The sequence below is a fragment of the Hypomesus nipponensis genome, chromosome 17, assembly GCF_054491055.1.
Source record: "Hypomesus nipponensis isolate SF chromosome 17, ASM5449105v1, whole genome shotgun sequence".
Lineage (NCBI taxonomy): Eukaryota > Metazoa > Chordata > Actinopteri > Osmeriformes > Osmeridae > Hypomesus > Hypomesus nipponensis.
The window spans coordinates 17,536,023-17,558,485 of record NC_140377.1 but is presented as its reverse complement, the minus strand read 5'-3'; the positions used below and the strand labels follow the sequence as shown (position 1 = coordinate 17,558,485).

The window sequence follows — 22,463 nt, the reverse complement described above, 5'->3', positions numbered from 1 at the left end:
CACAAAAGTCTTGAAATTTGAGTGAAAATGTCGCCTGGTACAGACCGCATAGTTGAGCTGCAACCATGTCTTCTATGGAAGTTTATTAGACTCTTTATTCAAATGGCAATGCATTTGTCAAATGGCAATTCAATGTGCAAATGACAATGCAATCCGCAATTCAGCTTGTATTATTTTGAATAAAAATGTGAATGAACGCTTATTGCATTGCATTTCATATTGACAAGGTTTTTTCGACTCTTTATTCAAATGAAAATGCATTTGTCAAATGGCAATTCAATGCGCAAAGTGACAATGCAATCCGCAAATCAAATGGCAAAGCAGTTGTCAAATGGCAATTCAATGTGCACATGACAATGCAATCCGCAATTCAGTTTGTATTATTTTGAAGAAAAATTTGAATGAACGCTTATTGCATTGCATTTCATATTGACACGGTCTTTTCGAGTCTTTATTCAAATGGAGATTCGATGTGGTAGCTAAACAGTGCCCCCAATCTATTGCATTAGCATTTACTTGTCATCACGCTCTTTTTGTTGCAAAATTCAAATGAAAATGCAATCTGTCAGTTCCCCCATCAAGGCGGGTCCCCGCCCCTATTGAAGGTAAGACCCAACTCTACTCTGCTTCTGAGTGGCTACTATGGCATGAAATTAGTGCCAGGAGAGCGAGCTCTGTAAAAACGATTTGTAACTTGCAAAAAAGATTTGTGTCTCTGTAGAAAATGATTCGCGTACTTGCAAAAAAAAGTTTTGTGTCTCCGTAGAAGAAGGCAAGATTTATGTACTTGCAAAAAAGATGTGTACTTGTAAAAAAAGGTTTTGTGTCTCCGTAGAAGAAGGCGGAAACACTGCTCCCAAAACCATCTAAGCCAAGCAAATATAGCCGTCTCATTGCAGATTAAACACGTCGGTTTTGTGCTCCCCACCGGCAACACAAATGCGTTCTTGTCAATCCATTCTGTCTGAAATTTGCGATTTCTCTTGGAAAAGCGCTTGAAATAGCCTTGCAGATCGAAAAAGCTACCGAGCTGACATCACAACTAGCTTCCCGTGGTTTCTCTCAGCCTGCCTTAATACAGCATGTGGAGGATTCTGAGCGCTCACCTAGCCCTGCGTCATCAGACCCGGACCCAGGGATTAACTACGCAGCCCGCACACGTAGCCAGCCACGTTGCAGCTGCGGCAACTGTGGCTCCTCTTCACACAGAGCCCCAACATGCCCGGCCAGGGGGAAAGTCTGCCAGTGCTGCTGGAGAGAAAACCACTTTGCCAAAGTCTGTCGCTCTGCGCCGTCCGTGCTAGGCCCACGGACAGGCCCATGACAGGCTGGGGCTAGCTCATCAGCCCCAACACCCATACACTCAGTCAGGTCTGCAGGCATGTCCTTCAAGACGTCCACAGTGGAACTAGATGGGGTCTGTGTTCCTTTACTGCTGGATACTGGAGCGGCTTTATCACTCCTCAACTGACACAGTCAAGCTCTTCCTGCCCCACATCGCGCTGCAGACGCCTTTGGCTGTTCTCTGTGGATATGGCAATTCCAAGATCGACTTAGTGGCCTCTCTGTTCGGTGCGCCATGGCAACGCATTCTTGGCTACCTTCACTTTTCAAGTGGCATGGCATGGAGCTAACCTCATGGGGCTGGACCTCATCCCCAGCTTGGGCTTCACGTTCATGGACAGCTGTGGAGCAACAATTCACCAGGTCAGCTCACCATGGGAACAGCGATGGCCAGCACTCTTTTCTGGCCTAGGCTGCATCTCAGCTTTCACCCATCAACCTCTCCTCCATAAGGACATACACCCAGTCATACAGCCTCTCTACCGCATTCCCCTGGCACTACGCGATGATGTCACAGCAGAGCTGACAAAGCTGTTGGAAATAGGCATCATTGAGTCAGTCAACGCCTCGCCCTGGATTTCTAATCTGGTCATTGCAAAGAAGAAGTCAGGCGGTTTGCATGTGTGTGTGGACCTGAGGGCGGTGAACAAGGCTGTTGTGCCCGACAAATACCCGCTGCCCACGGCAGAGGAACTGACTTCACAGTTTTACGGCTCCAAGATCTTTTCTAAGCTTGACCTCCGCCAAGGCTATCTGCAGGTACCTCTGCACCCTGACAGCCGTAACCTCACCACTTTCGTCACACACGCAGGCGTCTTCCGATACACCAGGGTACCTTTTGGTCTACGCTCCGCCCCTAGCTGCTTCCAGAAAATAATGTCCACCATTTTTGCTGGCATCCCAGGGGTGGTGATATTCCTGGACGACATAGTGGTACACGGATCAAAGCCTGCCATCCACGACCAACGTCACACACAGGTGCTCGACACGCTTGCCTCCCATGCCCTCACACTGAACGGGAAGAAATGCATCTTCTCTGCGTCCAAAGTGGAGTTTGTGGGGTTTCGGCTGACCCCAGAAGGCCTCAGCCCACTTCACTCTAACGTGGAGGCCATTCAACGGCTGCCCATGCCCTCCAGGCCTGCCCACATTGCCTCCTTCCTTGGCATGACCGCCTATTACTTGCGCTTTCTTCCCCAGTATTCCTCCACTACTGCCCCTCTCCAGCTGCTCCTTAAAAAGGGGCCATCTCAGCGTCATACCCTCCGCCTTACAGTCACATGTCCTGTCCATGGCCTATGAAGGCCACCTCGGCATTGTCAAGGTCAAACAGCGCTGCCGGGAAGTGGTCTGGTGGCCAGGAATAGATGGCGATGTGGAGGCTATGGTGAGAGACTGCACAACCTGCCTGGTGAGTGGAAAGACTGGCCCCCCACCAGCTCCTCCCCTTCAGCCACTGCAGTGGCCAGCTGGGCCTTGGGAGCACATCCAGATGGACATTTGTGGTGAGCTCCGTGGCGTCCCACATCACCAACGGTTCCTCTTCGTGGCCTATGACCTGTACTCTAAGTGGCCTGAGGCAGTATCTACAGGGTCGGTCACCACACAGGCGGTCATTGACTTTCTGGAGGTTCTTTTTGCTCGTTGGGGCATGCCCACGACAATCACCACAGACAATGGGCCGCAATTCATCTCTGCCGAGTTCACAACTTTTCTGAGTGAGCGGGGGATCAGACACATACGCACATCCTTTTATAACCCTCAGGCGAATGGGGGTGTGGAGCGCATGAACCAGACGCTGAAGAATGGTATCAGAGCTCACTTAGCAGAGGGGTTTAAATTCTCAGCAGCACTTCTGCGGACCCTGCTGCACTACCGAGCTACTCAACACACTACAACAGACAGCTCACCAGCACTTCTGATGTTGGGGCGGGAGCTATCACTACCCCTGGACCGGCTGCGTGTTCCTGCTCACCTGACATCACAGGGGGCCCAGGGGAAAACAACGGATCAGCTACGCGACCAAGTCTCAGCATGACAGCAGGCAACTAAACAGCGCTTTGACCGGTCCCACAAGGCCAAACACCCAGCTTTCACCATTCTGGACTGGGTCAGGGTCCGGAGGCCCACACGGGGCCATAAGCTTTTGTCATTCTGGTCAGCGCCTTTCCAGGTGACTGAGCAACTGGGACCTGACACCTTTCGCCTCTCAGACGGAACGCGGTGGCATACACGCCACCTCCGCAATGTGGCCCCACCTACTGCGGCAGACCTGGAGGCCAGCCGAGATCCTGATACAGACTCTGGAGGCCCAGTTAGTCCGGCAGCACGACCAGTCCGTGCCCGCTCCAAACCGGGCTACCTCATGGACTATGTCTGAATGTTTCAACCTCATCAAGACTGTTCCAGTCACTTTAGTCTGGTGTTCTAAGGCACTTTAAGTTTTAAATAGCCTGGTAATGATATGTTCGGGCTGGACAGAAGTCATTAACAATGTATTCTGAATGTTTCCTACAACGGGTTTTCTATCGATGTAATTTGTTATTTGTGTTATCTCTCACTCAGGGATGTGGGTTGGATCTGCCCTGGAGAGGGGAGAAAATGTTATGTCTCCATAACAGGGTTTCACGGCATGCTCTTATTTTGATAACATGCCTGTATTTGAATGTAACCGATTACGTGTTTCTGGTCGGTGTGTCAGTTGGAATGAGTTTGAGTAAACAGCTGAATTGATGCAGCTGTTGAAGCCATTTCTGTGGAAATAATAGTTTTGAATAATAATTGTGAATTGAGAATTTAAGATTGAATAGTGTTTGAGAACTAGAAGAAATTGTGTTGCATGTGTAATGTAGGAATGAAAAATATTGATAGTTTACCAGTGACGCTAAGAATAACGTAATTTGATTGGCTGTTTGATTTGATATGAAAGAACAAGAAACACCGCGAAGCAGTCAGAAGCTATTGGACCTTGGAGCAACACAGTCTTTTTACCTACACTAATGCCAGTTAACTTGTTTGAAAAGTATTATCCTGAATTTTACATTGTATTACTTAAATCCTTTAAAGTAAACTTTCAAAAGAAGAATTTCGTATTACAGACTTTTGTTTTTGAACTTTGGTGTCGAGTAAGAAAGAACTTTGAGGTCCTAAGCTAATGGGCTAAGCTAGGCTGCACGCACAGCAGCTCTCCTGTTTCTTGTAGTGTTTTCACATACAACAGTTTTGTCACGCCATTATTTTTGCTAAGGAAGAACAGGTAGGCTAGCTACCGTTAGCAAATCGCTTAGCTTTCGTTGTTTGTGAATGACAAACACAACCTGCGTGACCCACAGAGGTTGCGGCGTTGAGTGAGTGAGTTGTCATGGTGATTGCTATTTCAGCTCCTGATTGGATCTTTGGATTGGACACAGAAGATAGAAACCACATCTAGTAGGAAAACCATAGACATAATAAATAGCGTAAAGGCTATAAAAAATTTGCTGGTTAAAATGGAAACATTCCGTCAAAATGAATCTCCATTGGCCAATAATATATTGGCTAAAGGTCCGGGTCCGCATAGGAAGCCGCCTGGGTCCGGACTCGGACCACGGTCCACCATTTAGTGACCCCTGGTCTATTCGCTGCATAGACATCAGACCCCCACCCCTCGCCCCTCGGCTTGAAGCAACGGCCCCAGTGGATGTAGGTGGTATTGCATTTACGGTTGGGTTCCCGACTCTTCCGGTCGTTTTTATTCTATTAACACCAGTCAACATTTACAAAATTATCTCCCCCAATATTTTTTGTTCAATTCTCGAACCTGGCTCATACTACTAGCTTTTTCATAGAATAATTTTTCCTTTTTGAAACCAATCCGAAATGGGTAAACTAGCACCCCATTTATTTGCCTACGTCAATAAGTTTCCTGCAAATGTGCACGCGGATACTAACAGGGCACGAGCACAAAAGTTCACATTGGCCGATAGCCGATTTACATTGAGCTGAATGAGCCATAGACTTATATTGAATGAGCACAGGGAGAAATGGCTTGAGTTACCTGCCTTGTTGTAGCAAGATTAGCAAATGGTTCTCACACATACATTAAATGTTGTTAATATAGTTTATCCCCGTTATTTTAAAACAGATTTGATTTTTCGTAAAACGTTCATGACATAATGGCAAATATATTATGTTAAGCGCGAGCATACATTGTTGACCTGTCTATCTGGAGCAAAGACGAAGATTAATACTATAACTGTTAACCACAATAGGAAATTATATATATTGAAATAATATCAATCTTGTCTTCAGAAGCTTTTGTTAAATTCACCCATTATTCTTTTTTTGATTGTGTCATCAAGCCAGACTGCTTTTGTGGGACAATGAAGGTCCTCAGTGACTATATTTCACCCCCACTTATATCTAATGGAATGTCTGCTAGCCTATATGGTTCTGTAAATATGCCCCTTTCAAAGGCAAATGTTCAATAAAGTATATTTTAGGAAAAGTTAGATTTTCCAGCTACGGCAGCTAGCTCTGTTACACTAGTGAAGGAATTGGCTAAGGCAAACGCTAGCGATTGGTTATGGCAGATCAGAGTGGCTCTGGGCAGATCCAATACTTTTAAACTTCAACAGAGTACCCGCCTACAAGGAAGTCACCGCTTGTCAATGGAGCGAGGCCAGACTCTGTACAAAAGAAATGTATGAGAGTCTGGTTAGGACCAGGCTATATTATCACAGGTGTCCATTTGAAATAAAGTAGGGTCTTTTGGGAAGATTAATCATTTTTAATTTCTTACAAACAAAAAGGGCTGAGGTAAAATTACAGCTGGGTTGGTAGTCCATAACGTTCTTCTAGCCTTTGCGGACCACCTGGGGCCTCTCCTAAAAGACTGTTTTGGAGATTCTAAAACGGTGCAAGACTACAGGTGTGCCAGGACTAAGTCATCCTGCATTATTAACAAAGCGCCTTATTTCACACAAGAGCTTGTGAAGGAGCTCAAACGGCCCATACACCCTTGTTACAGATGGGTCAAATGACACAGGTATTTCCCAAACTATTAATCTCTTCTGCAAAACATTTGCTTTGTGTAAATATCGAACAACATGTACATTTGTATAATTCTAACTCGTCATTATAGGAGCGCAAAAGATGAACCCGCTTACTGTCCGGGTCTTCATGGGAAGCAAAGTTGACAAATTTTTGAGCATGTGTACAACAAGTGGGAAGACGTGGAACAGCAAGCGAGATCTTCGCCAAGATTAACTCCACCCCAGAGAAGTATGGTATCCCTTGGGAGAACTGCGTTGGTCTCTCAGTTGACAATGCAGCTGTGAACATCAGACCACGCAATTCCATCGCCTCGAGGGTGCTCCAGAAACACCCCAACACCTACATTCATGGTTGTCTTTGTCATGTGGCACATAACACTGCCAAAGCTGCAGGAGGGGGATTTTTTAAAGTGAGTTAAGGCCTGATTTATCTCTACATGTAACTTTATATTAAAGAGAGACCTAGGTTTAGTTACATGGTCTTCACTGTTGATTAATAATCTGTTTTTCTTACCAGACCCTGAGCAATGCAGGAACAGGTGGAAATCACTGCGTGACACATTTAACCGCATCAGAAAAATGGTGGCACCCAGTGAGTCAGAGGGGAGGAAGAAGGAATGGAGACACCTGAAATCAATGTGGTTTCTGCTGCCACATCTCAGGGAAAGATGGTATGATCATCTGTTGTGTATGCAGTGGAGGGGAGAGGTAATCGGATATTTTACTCAAGGAAAAGTAAAAATACCACAGACAGTATAAAAATACTGTACGACTGAACATTAATGGGATAAGAATAGTGGAGAGTAATATGGCGATGCAGTTCTAGTTTTTATGGTTGTGTCACTATTAACTGAATAGACATGCTGGGTGCTCATGTTTGATTATGTAAATATGGGCCGGGTAAAAAAAAGTGATGGAATTTAACATAGTAAATACTGCATATAATTTAGTGTCTCACTTGACATGGGTGTTTGTCTATTTTCAGTTCTAAAAGCAGCCTTGACCAGGGAGATAAGATAGATGAGGAGCAGGGAGGAGGAAGGTCTGGAGACATCATAAAAGTGAAAGATGAGGATGGAAGAAGAGGAAATATGGAAAGTGGGGAGAGAGCAGAAAGGGAGAGAGTGGTGAGGGGAAATTGTGGGGATGAGAGACAGGTGAGAGAGCGGAGAGATGAGAGGGAGGCCAGGGTGGCCTCAGGTCCTTAAAAAGTATTAAATCACTTTTCCTAAAAACAAGCGGCGCTCAGGAAACCGAGCAGGCACCCAAGACCCAACACTTATCTAAAATTGATGTATTTCATTTACCTCAATGTGATAGCCAATCTTTGTTTGGGCTCAATTGGCTTTCTGTAGGTAGTTTGTTTACAAAGGTCCTGACCTACATAGGACAACACTTCTTCTAATTGCGCTGGGCTCATCCTAAAATAATTGTGATATGTTCTGCTGTCAAGTGCCAATTCCTGTACAAGGTTATAGTAGTCCCATTGCTGCTTTCGTCTTTGGTTGAGTGGATGAACCCACCCGCCTTGTCCTGCTGGAAGTTCTCTGCTGGATGAGTAAACAAACTGCTATTTTCTTCAACTGTTGACGTCTGTAAAAGGGTCCCTTTTGAAAACAATGAAGACAAAGTCTAATGTTAGTCGTTTGGGGAGTAAAGTTTAACGTTTGAATGATGGAGGGAGAGCCTACTCTAACCACACTCCTTCACATTTACATTAGCATTAGAGCTAACTACAGTACTGTATATAGTTACAAAGTGACGAACAAATCTCCAACTAACACTTGCTAACTGAATAACTCTGGCCTTTCAAGGTAAATGACCATTACTAATGCGTCATTTACCATATACCTAGCGTCACTGTGTCCAATCCCGACCGCTGTAAGCTACTATTGTCCAAACCCGAACGGAGTTTGGACACTCAGTTTCCGGTCTTTTTGCCAGCATTTTCTTTTGCTATCGCCAGCAAAGTGTAAGTAGTATAATTTTAGGGACACCAAACAATCTACGTGTCAAATTTCATAAACATATATATACGTTTACATGTCTAAATAATATTGGAAAGTTACTTTGGCTGAAAGACCACTCTGCGACACTCGGGCAACGCTTGGGCGACGATCTTTACTCTGACTAATGTGTCTGTGTTGTCATCGTACTGCTACTATGGGTTAGCATATGAGTGTATTTCAACGCTAGCTTAACACTACTTTGTGTAGCCAATGAAAATACACGATCATGTGTGACATGATCTGTAGTCGAGGGGGGGGGAATGGATGGGGGCTAGCAAACCCTGCCAGCCCCCCTCCTTTCCTTTGTGACGTGATCTGTAGTCGAGGGGGTGAAGGGAGGGGGGCAGGGAAACACGTTTGATGTCAAGTTGCGACAGCAGGTTTGTTTTGTCTGAAACGTAAAGGCAGACATAATCAAATGTTTTTTTCACAAGCTAGGCTACATCAAGTATTTTATAATAAGTGCTCATTTCTCTCTTGTGTTCCTGCCTGAACAGACAGAGACGCAAAGGAAGAGAGGAGAGTGAGAAAATGAGGAAAAAGAGTAGAAAAGAGTGAAAAATATCCATGAGAAAAGAATGGGCAGGAAAGAAAAGAAAGACAGCAAGGAGAAGTGAAGAAGCAGATAAGAAATATAGCAAGGAGAAGCTGAAAAGAAAGATAGCAAGGAGAAGAAGCAGAAAAGAAAGATAGCAAGGAGAAGAAGCAGAAGCAGAAAGATAGCAAGGAGAAGAAGCAGAAGCAGAAAAGAAAGATAGCAAGGAGAAGAAGCAGAAAAGAAAGATAGCAAGGAGAAGAAGCAGAAAAGAAAGATAGCAAGGAGAAGAAGCAAAAGCAGAAAGATAGCAAGGAGAAGAAGCAGAAAAGAAAGATAGCAAGGAGAAGAAGCAGAAAAGAAAGATAGCAAGGAGAAGAAGCAGAAAAGAAAGATAGCAAGGAGAAGAAGCAGGAAAGACTTGAAAGAAAAGAAAGGTGGCAAAGAAAAGAGAATAAACAGAAAAGAAAGATAGATAACGAGTGTCAGTATGAGAGTTTTTTCCTATACAGGAGGATCAAGAAAAGAATGATGGATATAGAAATTGTAAATCTGCAATGGTTTAAGGTAAATATATATACATATGTCTATGCATGTGGCAAATATGCATGTGCCTATACATGGCAATTTATAGAATTCATCAACATTAAGACATTTTAAACTACTTTTGAATTTAATTTCTGACTGTACCAAAATAAATGTGTATTTGCAGATGCCAAACATCCGGCAACTCCGAAAGAGGGAGAGGACCACCAGGAAGTGGACCCAGGAGGCCATGGCACAGGCCCAAGAGGAGGTAAAGGCAGGCAGGCTCAATCTGCGGCAGGCAGCCCAGGAGTTTGGGGTTCCCAAAACCAGCCTGAGTGACAGAGTCAGTGGAAGGGTGTCCTCTGATTGTGTCCCGGGTCAGAGGACTCTCCTCGCCCCTGCAGATGAGGATTCCCTGGTGGAGTACCTCTTGTACTCTGCCAGTCATGGGTTTCCACTGACAAAGCCTCAGGTCCTGGCCCACGCTCTGGCCATCTACAACCTCCGCCACCAGGCAGCCTCCAAGACCGGGCTTGGCCAGACGTGGTGGATAAACTTCAGGGAGCGGCACCACCATCGCCTGACTGCCCGGACCCCAGACATAATTGACCGTGGGAGAGCATCTTGCGCCAAGAGGGGGCCAATAGAGGAGTATTTTAAGCTCCTCACCACCACCATGGAGGAGCACGGGTTGAGGGAGAAACCCCGTCAAGTTTACAACTGTGACGAGACGGGGTTTCAGCTGGATGCTACCAGAAGGAAGGTCATTGTGCCCCGGGGGACGAAACACTCATACAGGCAGGCCCAGGGAACCAGGGACCACATCAGCGTCCTGGCCTGCCTCAACGCGGCTGGGAAGGATATGCCCCTTTCATCATCTACAAGGGGGGATATCCAGGGGGGCCCTACAATAAAGAGGGGGTTCCCAATGCCCTCTACGGGATGTCGCCAGCAGGGTACATGGACAGAGACCTGTTCAGGAAGTGGTTTGTCGAGCACTTCCTGAAGTTTGCCAGTCAGGAGCACCCGCTGCTGCTCATAATGGATGGACACCAGTCCCACCTGGATCCAGAGCTGGTCCGGACGGCACAGAGGGAGGGTGTCATTCTCCTGTGCCTGCCACCAAACACGTCTCACATCCTTCAGCCTTTGGATGTGAGTTTCTTCAGACCCTTGAAGGCAGATTTCTCTGGTGTTACAGGAGATCTGTCGGCAGTGAGCCACTCCTTCTTAGAAACTACGAAGGAGTGGCTCACTGCCGACAGATCTCCCAGCCCGGACCCCAGACATAATTGACCGTGGGAGAGCATCTTGCGCCAAGAGGGGGCCAATAGAGGAGTATTTTAAGCTCCTCACCACCACCATGGAGGAGCACGGGTTGAGGGAGAAACCCCGTCAAGTTTACAACTGTGACGAGACGGGGTTTCAGCTGGATGCTACCAGAAGGAAGGTCATTGTGCCCCGGGGGACGAAACACTCATACAGGCAGGACCAGGGAACCAGGGACCACATCAGCGTCCTGGCCTGCCTCAACGCGGCTGGGAAGGATATGCCCCTTTCATCATCTACAAGGGGGGATATCCAGGGGGGCCCTACAATAAAGAGGGGGTTCCCAATGCCCTCTACGGGATGTCGCCAGCAGGGTACATGGACAGTGACCTGTTCAGGAAGTGGTTTGTCGAGCACTTGCCAGTCAGGAGCACCCGCTGCTGCTCATAATGGATGGACACCAGTCCCACCTGGATCCAGAGCTGGATCCCCTACCTGCTCCACCTGCCTCTCCTCCTCCCCCTCCCCCAAATCCTTACCTCACCCATCCCCTGGTAACATCAGGCCGGATTTCAGTGGACCTGGCCCACCTCCTGACCGAAATCAGGTATAACACTGGTAAGGTCAGGAGGAATGTCCGATGTCATCAAGGAGGCGGAGGACCAAGCTGCGAGGAGGGAAGCACAAGCTCTGGCCAGGGCAGACAGTGAGCAGCAGCGGGCCAAAGACAGGTGCTCGGCAGCCACTTCCTCCACCCTGTCTGGCGGCTCCCGCCCCAGCCGCAGAAGGCAGGTGTCCCTCGGGGTGCCTTCCGCCTCCAGCTCCAGACTTTCCATCGCCGGTCCCTCAACCCACTCTGCCCCCTCTTGTGCCTCCCACGGTCCCTGGCTGCCTACCAGCACATCACTCCAGAGCCTGCTTGCGAAGGAACAAGACCACCTTCCTCCATCTACTGGTCAGCATGCACCTATTTAGCATTTTAATTTGCGTATAGATTTCAATGCATTAACTATTGTGACAGTTAGACATGAGTATGTATTTTAGTACTGTTATAATAAAATATGATTATTTTTTAGAGCCTTCAACAACGTTCCTCTCCCTCCCACTTTATGTCATCTGAAAAAATACAATATTATAACATGATGGTGACATTAGCCTTGTTGAAGACTAAACAAAACATGGTTATGCTTTTTCTGTTATTCATACAGCCTCCAAACCTGCAGACGCCGGACCATCATCCAGCTCCTCGTCTGCTGGACCCACGACATCCACTGGTAGTGTACTTCATGTTAACTTTGCCAACCCATGAAAATCTGATCTTTTTTTATTCAAAGTTGTTGTTTTTTATTCTGTGACACTCCTGAAGACGTGGAGACAACAGTTTGGGAGTGTGGCCGGTGCAGGGAACCTGACCCTCCCGAGAGCTCAGAGGGATTGGTGTCGTGGGTCCAGTGTAACAGTTGCCACACATGGTACCACGCCACGTGTGTGGGTTGGGACGAGGAGCTGGATGACGAGGAGGATTTTAATTGTTATTTGTGCCCATAGTGATTTTGTATTTTCTTTTTGTCTGTTTTGTATTTAAATAAATGTTCATATTTTCAAAGATTTGCACAAGTCATCTGTCTTTTGTTAACCTTCCTGTTATCTTTTATCCCATTCAATGTTTGAGGTCTCTAAATATATGATTGACTATTGCTACATATTTCATGACTTTCGAATTTAATGGGGACATCTGAATAAACGTTAAATTAACATGATATGTTTTCAATGTTCCTTACACGTGGTACGCATCAGTGTTCTTTGGATAAAAATGTTTGTAGGTTGTAGAGTTCAACAAAACATCCAGCAGGTGGTGGTATATACTCAAATTGAGCTTTTATCGCATAGTTTAAAGATGTTAAAGCGTGATATATTATTGTGAAGGACATAACTACGTCCCCGGATATGTTGACATCATTGATGGTCAGTTTGGTGACCCTAGATAAAGTTAATATCCCCGGAAAAACAGCAGTGGCGAGTGTTTACAAGGATAGAAGTGCGGTCGGGTTTGGACAAGGGTAGCGCACGGCTAATTTGCCGGCGCTAGCGTCTTTTTAGTGGCTCTAGTAAAGGCTAAGCTAACTATAAAAATGTTAACTATATTTATCTCGAAAGGTAAGAAGTTAAAGCTTAACGTGAAATCTGTAAATCAGCTGAAAACGTGATACGATCATTTGTATCAATATTTGAAGTGGCATTTTATCAGAATGTTAGCTAAAAACCGGTCGGGATTGGACACAGTGACGTTACTTGCTGTTGGATACATACTATAATTTCCAGTCAAAAGAAAATCGAAATGTCAAAATATAAAACGTGTTTTATGTTTAAAATGTACAAACGTATGAAGATAGCAAGTACTTACCCATCTTTTAAGAGCGGTTACTTCTCCAGTCTGATCTCGAGCCCACAGCTGCTTGTTGACGTGACGTAACAGAAGTGCATATTTACGCATTCTGTGTGCACAGAGAGCGTCCGATGCAACTCGACAGTCGGAAGCTCGTAACAGCGTTCACATAGCAGCTACGCGAATCGCTTGCCATCGCTCGCCTTTCCACAGTTCACCATGCTGGGGGGCGTTTCAAATAGATTAATGTAGAATCTAGTTCTCGAAAGTCACTGTTGTATGGAAGCAAATCGTGACCAAAATTCAAATGCATTTCCAGAAATGCTTTTTCATTTTAAGAATGTGGCTGCATTATTTGACTCATAAATAAAATTGATAATCAATCATCCTATTTGCATTTAAATTTTCTTCTTTAAGACTGCTTATTCTTTCACTTAATTAAAAGAAAAACGAAAAAGACATTTGAAATGTAACTTTCAAAATATGCCCCAGCAAATAGATACCAAAATTAAATTTGAAATGTAAAATTCGAAAATGAAAATGCATTTCCACAAATGAGTTTTCATTTTAAGAACGTGGCTGCAAAATCGTGACCACAATTCAAATTCAAATGCATTTCCAGAAATGCATTTTCATTTTCAAGAACATTGCTGCAAAATCGTGACCACAATTCAAATTCAAATGCATTTCCAGAAATGCATTTTCGTTTTCGTGTTCTGTCCGCAAATAACTGCCCATAATTCGAAAACGAAAATGCATTCTGAGCGGCGCAGCAGAGTGACATCAGTAGCCTCTTCTTCAGCTCCCTGCTGACCGAGCTACCCATCTTGTTCGGTAGGGGGCGGTGTGCACATACGCATTGCATTACATGGCAAAATTTGCCGGGAAATTGATTGAATTGCCGGGTCTTTAGAGGACGCATTACAGATTATGGCGCTCCCTCAAATTGTGCAGATACTTGTTAGGTATTTTCTTGTGGGCTTTTATTGTGACAGGTGTGTGTGGTTCTGACGTTGGAAGAAAGTGAGTGGAGTGAAATGCTATGTGTGGGGGAGATACAGTAAAGATGTACAAAGTGTGCCCGAAGACCGTGTCCGTCTCTAATGATTCAACCCGGTATCACACGAAAACGTGTAATAGTCACGTTGGTCCACTTGGGAAAGCGTGTGAATGTCACGTTTTGCCTTGCCAAGGCGTGAACATTACACGCGTGTATGAAGGATGACTACCAACAGGGGGCGATAATTCAATTAACTGCCAACAACTCCCACAGACCAGAAATAAGCAGGTAAGATGGAGATGGACGATTCCCCCGCTTTTAATAATTCTGCTAAATAATTAAAATGTTGTTTGTTGAAAACGTTTTTGGTTGCCTGAGTGTTGTTGTTTTTATTGCATTTCATTTGGCTGTTAGAAAGCCGAGGGTTATTGACGTTAGATGAAACCGAATGAGTGCTTTGACGTTAGTTAGCTAGTGCTTTTTGGCCTTTAGCTTAGCTCTCTTTAGCAGTTTAATTGTAGTTAGCTACCGGTTATACAGCTAGCTTAAATGCTAGTTCCAAATGAATGCTTGCTAAAGTTGATTAAAGCGGTCTGACGCTCCTACTTCTGGAAACTATTATACTGCCTATTTAGCAAATTTATTTTTAATTCATTTAATTTTTTTTAGATCCTTTAAAGTGGTTTCCAATATGCAGTAACAGCATCCCAGTTACTTCTATAATTTAATACATTTATGTAATTATGAAAAAGAAATCCATGAAATGTTGCTGCAAGAGAAAGAACAATGTTTTCGTTTTTCAACAGCTTCTATTATACCCCCCACCTTCAATCAACCTTCTCTACCTAAATTCTCACTTTCAGTAAAAAACAAAACAACGGCTCTTTTAAGAGCCATTCTATTTCATTCATTCCTTTTACATCCTCTCTTTTTCTCTCTCTGTCTCTCTCTATCTCTCACTCACTCCATCACTCTCTCACACACTCACACACACACACGCACTCTTTCTCTTGCTCTTCCTCACACTCTTTCAGTAAGTATTGCTGTGTTTTTTAGATTATTGTTCTCTGCTTCTGGTTAATTTGAGTGAAAGAAGCATTTCTCATAATCAGTTTGTGTCTCTCCCATTCTCTCTCTTGCTTACTTTATATAGAAATGCCAGGCCCGGGGTCAACATCAAGAAAATGTATTGCCTGCCACACAGTTCTCAATGTGGCCTGCAAAACCTGCAAGGTGTGCAAGGTAGAGCAGCCACATAAGCTGCGTTTAAACAAAAAAATTATCAAATTTGATCAAAAGCGAGAGGGCTGGGCCCATACCCAAAAGAAAAATCGGACCACGTTGCACGTCAAAGACGAAGCTTATATGCTGGTATGCGATCGCTTCAAATGTTTCCATGCAATTCTGATTCCAAATGTTGCCATATACCTTTTAATATTAATAGATTTTGTTTTTTTAGCTTGAAAAGTTGCAGTCTCTGGGAGTGAGGGCCGTCTTGTTGATGTCCAGGCCTGCAAAAAAGTCAAATGCCTGGGTGTCTGAAGTGTTGACACCCCTTTGCCAGCTGACGGAGACATCCAGATCTTGCCAGCAAAGAATTCAGGACCTTTTTGACATTTTAATTCAAGGTAATTTTGTGCAATTTAGTTAAGTCTTGTATTTAAAGCCTTGTATCCCTGTTACAGATACTTTAAGGCCTTGCCTTCTCTTAAACAGTCACAACAAGCAGTCACATTATTATTGATTCCTAAAGCTTTGAATAAATTCACAAAGTTAACCAAGCTTAAACTATGATGCAGATAGAAACTGAATCTTTTAAGGAACACATGCAGATTGTCTGCTTTTTAACCCTCAATTATCTCTCTGATAATGACAGGAATCCGTGAATTTTAGGACAGTGAGTGTGTAACAATTATCTTGATTACTGGGCAAATACAAATGTTAATGTAGCGTAAAAAAATTATTTTTGGCAGAACTGTGTCTGCAGCGCAGTATGGTGAATTATAACCCCAATTATGACAACAGGCTCAACCATTTTGCATGTAGCCTAATGACTTACATAATTAACTAATAATCTAGATGTTTGTGGGTATACGACAATTTAACAGAGAATCAATATAATGCTTTTTTGTCGACACAACTTAAGCAATTAACACTGTAGGAAATGGCAGTCTACTTGTAGGCTACATAATTTGCATGAATGTACTCGGTCATTGGCATTTTGTTAAAATGAATGAGAAATTTCCTTTATGATTTGCTTAGGAACCTAGATAATGTAGAGGTTGAACAAGTACTTTTAAGAATTTAAATTGTGACCTGAAAAATGTAGGTCACTAGCAACATCAGCTGCATCACGGGCACTGCACTATCAATTTATAAATCCAGAAATCTGTTTGTCATCGACATCTTACTCACAACTGCATCACAGGCACAGTGCTTTTTCAGGATTGTGTGTGTGTTTCAACTACTTCATCACTGTGCACAATCTAGCGACAATTCCAGGAATCTGTGTTTGTCTGTTTCACCGACCTCTTAAGTCACCGACAGCACCAAGGGCACTATGCACTAGTCGTATTATTATTTTTACCTTCTTAGGGGTTAACAGAGGAGATTCAACAACTTTTGCTGTAGAAGCTACAAAAAAAGCTTTTGGGGGCTGAAGTATGTGAACTATTCCAAAAAAGAATTCTGGCTTGCACTTGCTGTTATTGACTGACCTGAAACATGTTATTGAACTCCAGGAATTTGCTTTGGTTGAAATACAACAGGAAGGGCAGGCTTTGATATGTTGAAGCAGCATTACAGTTACAATGGTCTATGTATACATTATCTACTCACACATTTTGCCCCTCCCCCCTGCTCCACCGGCAAACCCCACCCTACCTCCTTAACTAACACATCTCTGTGGGAAACCCTGATCTTGATCATCTACAAGTGTATTGAGCACTTGTTTTTCGGCAAAATGCTCATTAATGGAACACTTAAACGAGTATTTATACTTAAATATTTTTACTGGGGAATAATTCAGTTATTTTCCAATGTAGGCTGGACCCCACAAGGTACTGCAGAAGTGCAACTGGAGGCCTCAGTCGGACCACCTGCCTCCTCAGTTGGACTTCCGAAGGCCCTGACTTGACCACCTGCGGCCTCAGCTGGACTCCCGAAGGCCCTGACTGGACCACCTGCGGCCTCAGTTGGACTCCCAAAGGTCCTGACTGGACCACCTGCGGCCTCAGCTGGACTTCCGAAGGCCCTGATTGGACCACCTGCGGCCTCAGTTGGACTTCCGAAGGCCCTGACTGGACCACCTGCGGCCTCAGTCGGACCACCTGTGGCCTCAGTCGGACTCCCAAAGGCCCTGACTGGACCACCTGCGGCCTGGCCTCAGTTGGACTTCCGAAGGCCCTGACTGACTGGACCACCTGTGGCCTCAGTCGGACTCCCGAAGGCCCTAACTGGACCACCTGCGGCCTCAGTCGGACTTCCGAAGGCCGTGACTGGACCACCTGCGGCCTCAGCTGGACTTCCGAAGGCCTCAGTCGGACCACCGGAGACCATGACTGGACCCCCAGCAAGTAATATTAGTTCAGTCAAGACAATCGCGTATTAGATTTAAGCATTTATTGTTACATGACATGGACATGTAGATTTAACTTTGGCGGAGTGGATGATCTAAGGGAAGCACTCCCTGCCTCCTCGATGCAACACATACATACATGACATATGAGGCAGAGAGCAATAGAGATATAATCCCCCGATGGATAGACATACAGACAGCATGGGGGAGAAGGGGACGGTGGAGGGTGGCAGCAGCACTGATCATACAACGACCGGGGTGAGTGTGTGCATATCCGCGCATCTTTTAAGGACGCCTTATCGGACGTGGCCCAATGGATATGCGCTGCTAACATGGGTGTGGTAGTGGGTGGAGTAAAGGAAGGTGGAGTAAGACGCCTTCCGTCCCCGTTACATGAATGACGCGCGCTGCCCGATTGCCCTGCCAGAACTAGCTGCGCTTATTTCAGTCAAGACAATCGCGTATTAGATTTAAGCATTTATTGTTACATGACATGGACATGTAGATTTAACTTTGGCGGAGTGGATGATCTAAGGGAAGCACTCCCTGCCTCCTCGATGCAACACATACATACATGACATATGAGGCAGAGAGCAATAGAGATATAATCCCCCAACACACGCCACCACTCCGCCATGCAGACTATGTGTAGAGCGGAGCGCCGCTGCTCCTGAACCGCAGGAGGACCCCTGAAATCCCACTACGTACGTACTAGTGGCGAAAACAAGCGTTTTCTGGGTGCAGGGGTCATGCTAGCATTAACGATGACTAAGACTATGTGTGCATATCCATCGTGTTACATACCATCTGATGTACGGTTTACCGAGCCGTCCCATGCGCACATCCCGTCCAGACCATGTGCTGGACGGAAGGTGAACCTGCGACCAGCCAAATACACCGACCATCTCCCCGGTACCCTTCTCATCCGACATCGGGCAGATAGCTACCTCTAGAGAGCTGCCCCTCTTGCGCTCGTCAGCGAACCCATCAGGATGTACACAAAGGCAGCATGTGCGCCGGAACACGAAGATATGTTTAGCTAGTGAGAATGACTAGTGTCAGCAGAGCACCTGCTGTTCCCTGGCCGGTATCCAGGGTGTCTCCGCAGATATCTTGACTTGGACGCTGGATTCTGATCGATTGCTACCGAATCAGAGCACGTCTGCGGATCACCAGTGCTGAGCCTAGATCTACGGAGACATTCTACCATGATAGTGATCCGGTAACCTCTCATCCATACAGGGCAGAGTTACAGCTGTCTCTAGAGACCCATTCCTCTAGCGCCCGTCGGCAACCCCAAAGATGTACGCGAGGCGTGCATGAACCATCATCGGTGTCCCTATGTGAGAATGAATAACAAATGTGTCGGCAGAGCACCCGCCGTTCCCTGGAGTCCAGGGTATCTCTAGAGATATCCCGATTCAGACACTATGGATTCTGATTGGTAGCTACCAAATCAGAGCACGTCTGCGGATCACCACGCCCGAACCGAGATCAAAAGAGATATTCTACTGCTATGGGTTAACAAGCCGACCCAGCCACCATCTGTAATGCCGTTCATTTATTAACGCAGTAATTACACATGACCGCAAGCTCCGTTCATACAAAACTCATAGACCTCTGGGCTTCGAGGATGTCCAAGGCGTTGGGGCGTACATAGCGCTCGTACGCCGATGAAGACCAACGCCCCATCATTTTCAGAGTGGCTGTAGGCACTTTGGATGATGCCCAGGTGGCTGCCCCGATCCGGAAGCAGTGTGCTGTGTACAGCTCCGGGGCCAGCCCACAGCGAGCACACAGTACGCGGAGTCGTTGCGCGAACCAGGATCTCGTCATGGCCTTGCCTTCGTCGGTGACGAACAAGGGCTCGGATGGCGTCGCCCATGGGCGACATAGCAGATATCGGGACATGGAGGAGAGTGGACAAAAAACACAATTAGTCCGAGCAATCACGATGGGGGTAACTCTACATGCAACATCCGTCTTAGAATGTTTTAGAACAACTGTAAACATGTCACTGGCCACAGAAACATCAGACAAGGTTAAGTCACGACATGGATTGAAAGTGGCACACCAGGAAGTGAATTCCCCACACCGCAGAAACCCATAGAAGGCCGTGAAAAATACTGACTCAAGAAGAGTGTCGACGTAGGGCCTGAAGCACCCTTGTCTCAAATTGGACACCAGCGAGTGCAAGAGGGGTAAGGTGATTGGTAAGCGTTTATCTTTTGTCTCCGGACGCTGCTTCCTCAGCCCGTTCATCAGCAGGCGGATACTTGGGTTTCCGAGCAGGCTGCATGCTGAGGGCTCCGAACAACGTACGTTAAATTGAATGCCTGACACCAGTGCTTGAATGGAGGAGGGATGCAGCTTCCGTGATTCGAAGCAATGAACTATGAAGGCACACAAAACAGACATGTTCACAGGCCTAGGGCTCACGCCGAATGCGGCGCAGAAACCAGAAAATTGAGTCCATGCCCTGTCATAGGATTTTAATGTGGATGGGGCGATACCCTTCCTCATGTATTCACCAGCCGATACAACATACATGTGCAGCGCACCCGGGCCTAGTCTAGCACCGTCAGGGGGAAAGGCGGACACGCCAACCCGTCCGGTAACGCGTGAGGGCGCAGCATTCGGAACTCCTGAAAATTGAAACGAGACAGAGCGTCAGCGCTTCTGTTCTCTAGGCCTGGTATGAATGTGGCTCGCAATATGAAATTACCAAGCACGCTTGTCCACGTTAGCCGTCTGACTAAGCGATTAATGAAAGGGACCGAAGACCTCCCTTTGTTGATGATGTACACTGTAGCTTCGTTGTCACAAAACACGGTTATTTTCTTCCTGCACCATAAATGCCCCCACAACAGACAAGCAATCACAATTGGATACAATTCGTGTAGAGCAGTGGAGTAAGTCTCTGGAGCTAGAGAGACTATCTCTGCGGGCCATGCTCCGGAGAACCACTCGTTACCGTGAAACCCCCCGAACCCAACCGAAGGAGCCGCGTCGGTGTAAAAATCGAGAGCGACGGACGACTCCACGGAATCGTGATAGAAAAAACTGATACCGTTCCAATGCTCGCACAGCACGCTCCAGAAACGCAAATCCGATCGGCACCCGTCGTCCAACACCACGCAGTCTTGGAGATGAGGCACGCTTTTAGCCAAGTCCAACAGACGGGACACGAACGCGCGGCCCTGGGGTATGATGCGCATTGCAAAATTTAGATGTCCCAGCAATGAAAGCAGTTCACGTTTACCCATCAAAGCGGCGCTCCAGTTTTTCCGCGGGTAACGACGCCTGCATGGAAACGCTATCTAGGTTGATACCGAGGAATTCCAAGGAGGTAAACGGGCCTACGGTTTTCTCCGCGGACAGCGGAACACCCAGGTGTCCAAACGTGTCCCTCAACACCGAGATACAGCGAGCGGGTGGAGACGACGGAAAATCCACCACCAAAAAATCGTCCAGCAGGTGCAAAACGAACGGCAGCCTGTGGACATTCACCAGGATCCAGCACAGCGCCTCCGACAGCGAGTCAAAAATACGCGGGCTGCTGCGGCAGCCAAATGCCAACCTGACGGAGAAGTACAGCTTGCTGCCCCACCTAACGCCGAATAAATGCCACTGAGAGGGGTGAAGAGGCATAACCTTAAACGCGTCGGTGATGTCGGCTTTCCCTAGCCACGCGCCCCTGCCTGCGGTTTTAATCATGCTGATTGCATTATCGACGCTAGCGTAGTACAGCGAAAACGGCTCCCGGGGAATCAAACTGTTAATGCTGGGCACGACGCCATCGTGAGGGGCAGACAGGTCAATAATGAGGCGTTTCTTGCCAGAATACTTGCGCGTTGCGACGCCTATGGGGCTTACTCGGTACGGGGCGAAAGGGGGCGCGAGAAAAGGTCCGATCATAAACCCTTTAGCCACTTCCTTCTCGAGGAGCGTTTTGACGACCGCCGGCTCTTTGATCGCCGTTTGCAGATTGGGGCACTCGTGACTCACGTCAGGCAGATAACAAAGACCAGCAAGAAATCCGTGCACCAAACCATCGAGTAAATAAGACACAAAACAGCGATTGGGATGACTCCCCAACGCAGCAGAAAGTCTCGATACATTGACTGGGGTTGACGGATGTTTAATCATTTCCCCTTCGGAGCAGGGCGGGCCCGACGAGGGCACACAGATCGGGGATGAGCGTCCCCGCAATAACTGCAAGCATGCAGAAACCTACAATTAGTATACCTACAAACACTTTCGTTATACGTGATGCACAGCGAGGTGCTTGCAGCCGAGGAGGGCCGTACCTTCCTTCGACCGGCTTGACCGCCCGAGGTGGAGGCACCGTAGGCCGACCCCTCTGCTTTGATCGGCGGTGCAAATGCAGTCCTCGGGCACAGATTCACCGTGTGGGCCAACGAACCGCACACGGAACAGCACATCGGCACATGCCCGGTGAACACCCTGCTGACCAGATCGAGGTCGAGCACCGACCAATCCACACGAACGTTGAATTTTTGGATGTACAGTGCCGCCTTGGCAGAAAAGCATTTGTGGTACTCGTAGAAGAGGGTTCCGCCATAGCGCATTGCTAAATCGGAAATCAATGCTAGGTAGGTATCGAACTCCACGCGGCGCTCAGGGTAAGCCTCGCAGAGCGTGTCGCGGTATACGCCGAAAGCCACGTAGAACTCGGGCAGAGTCAGGTTTTTGGACATCCTGGGATCACACCCCTTGAGGAGCACGGACACTTCCCCGCACTCGACTACCCGCCTATCC

At 46.6% G+C, this 22,463-nt stretch overlaps 2 protein-coding genes and 1 pseudogene across 3 annotated transcripts; 2 read left to right on the top strand and 1 right to left on the bottom strand.

Moving 5' to 3' along the window:
* The first annotated feature begins 9,325 nt into the window (after positions 1 to 9,325).
* Positions 9,326 to 10,745, top strand: LOC146253762 (uncharacterized; annotated as a pseudogene). Its single transcript, XR_014731668.1, has 2 exons — positions 9,326 to 9,488; positions 9,634 to 10,745. The product of XR_014731668.1 is annotated as an uncharacterized LOC146253762 (transcript).
* Positions 10,746 to 11,274: 529 nt separating this feature from the next.
* LOC146253761 (uncharacterized) lies at positions 11,275 to 12,099 on the top strand. The gene is made up of 2 exons (XM_084676933.1): positions 11,275 to 11,673; positions 11,927 to 12,099. Exons 1-2 carry the CDS (start codon positions 11,352 to 11,354, stop codon positions 12,025 to 12,027), a joined length of 423 nt encoding a protein of 140 aa, XP_084533059.1. The 5' UTR covers positions 11,275 to 11,351; the 3' UTR covers positions 12,028 to 12,099.
* Positions 12,100 to 19,736: 7,637 nt separating this feature from the next.
* LOC146253760 (uncharacterized) lies at positions 19,737 to 22,402 on the bottom strand. Its single transcript, XM_084676966.1, is given in 3 exon segments — positions 19,737 to 20,954; positions 20,956 to 21,896; positions 21,992 to 22,402. Coding segments are annotated over 3 exon segments (2,058 nt in total). The 3' UTR covers positions 19,737 to 20,248.
* Positions 22,403 to 22,463: the final 61 nt, after the last annotated feature.

Bases quoted from the DNA above. Each gene is read 5' to 3' on its own strand.
- LOC146253761 (XM_084676933.1), top strand. From the start codon at position 11,352: ATGTCCGATGTCATCAAGGAGGCGGAGGACCAAGCTGCGAGGAGGGAA. The intron at 11,674-11,926 runs GTCAGCATGCAC...TTATTCATACAG, and splicing joins CCACCTTCCTCCATCTACTG to CCTCCAAACCTGCAGACGCC.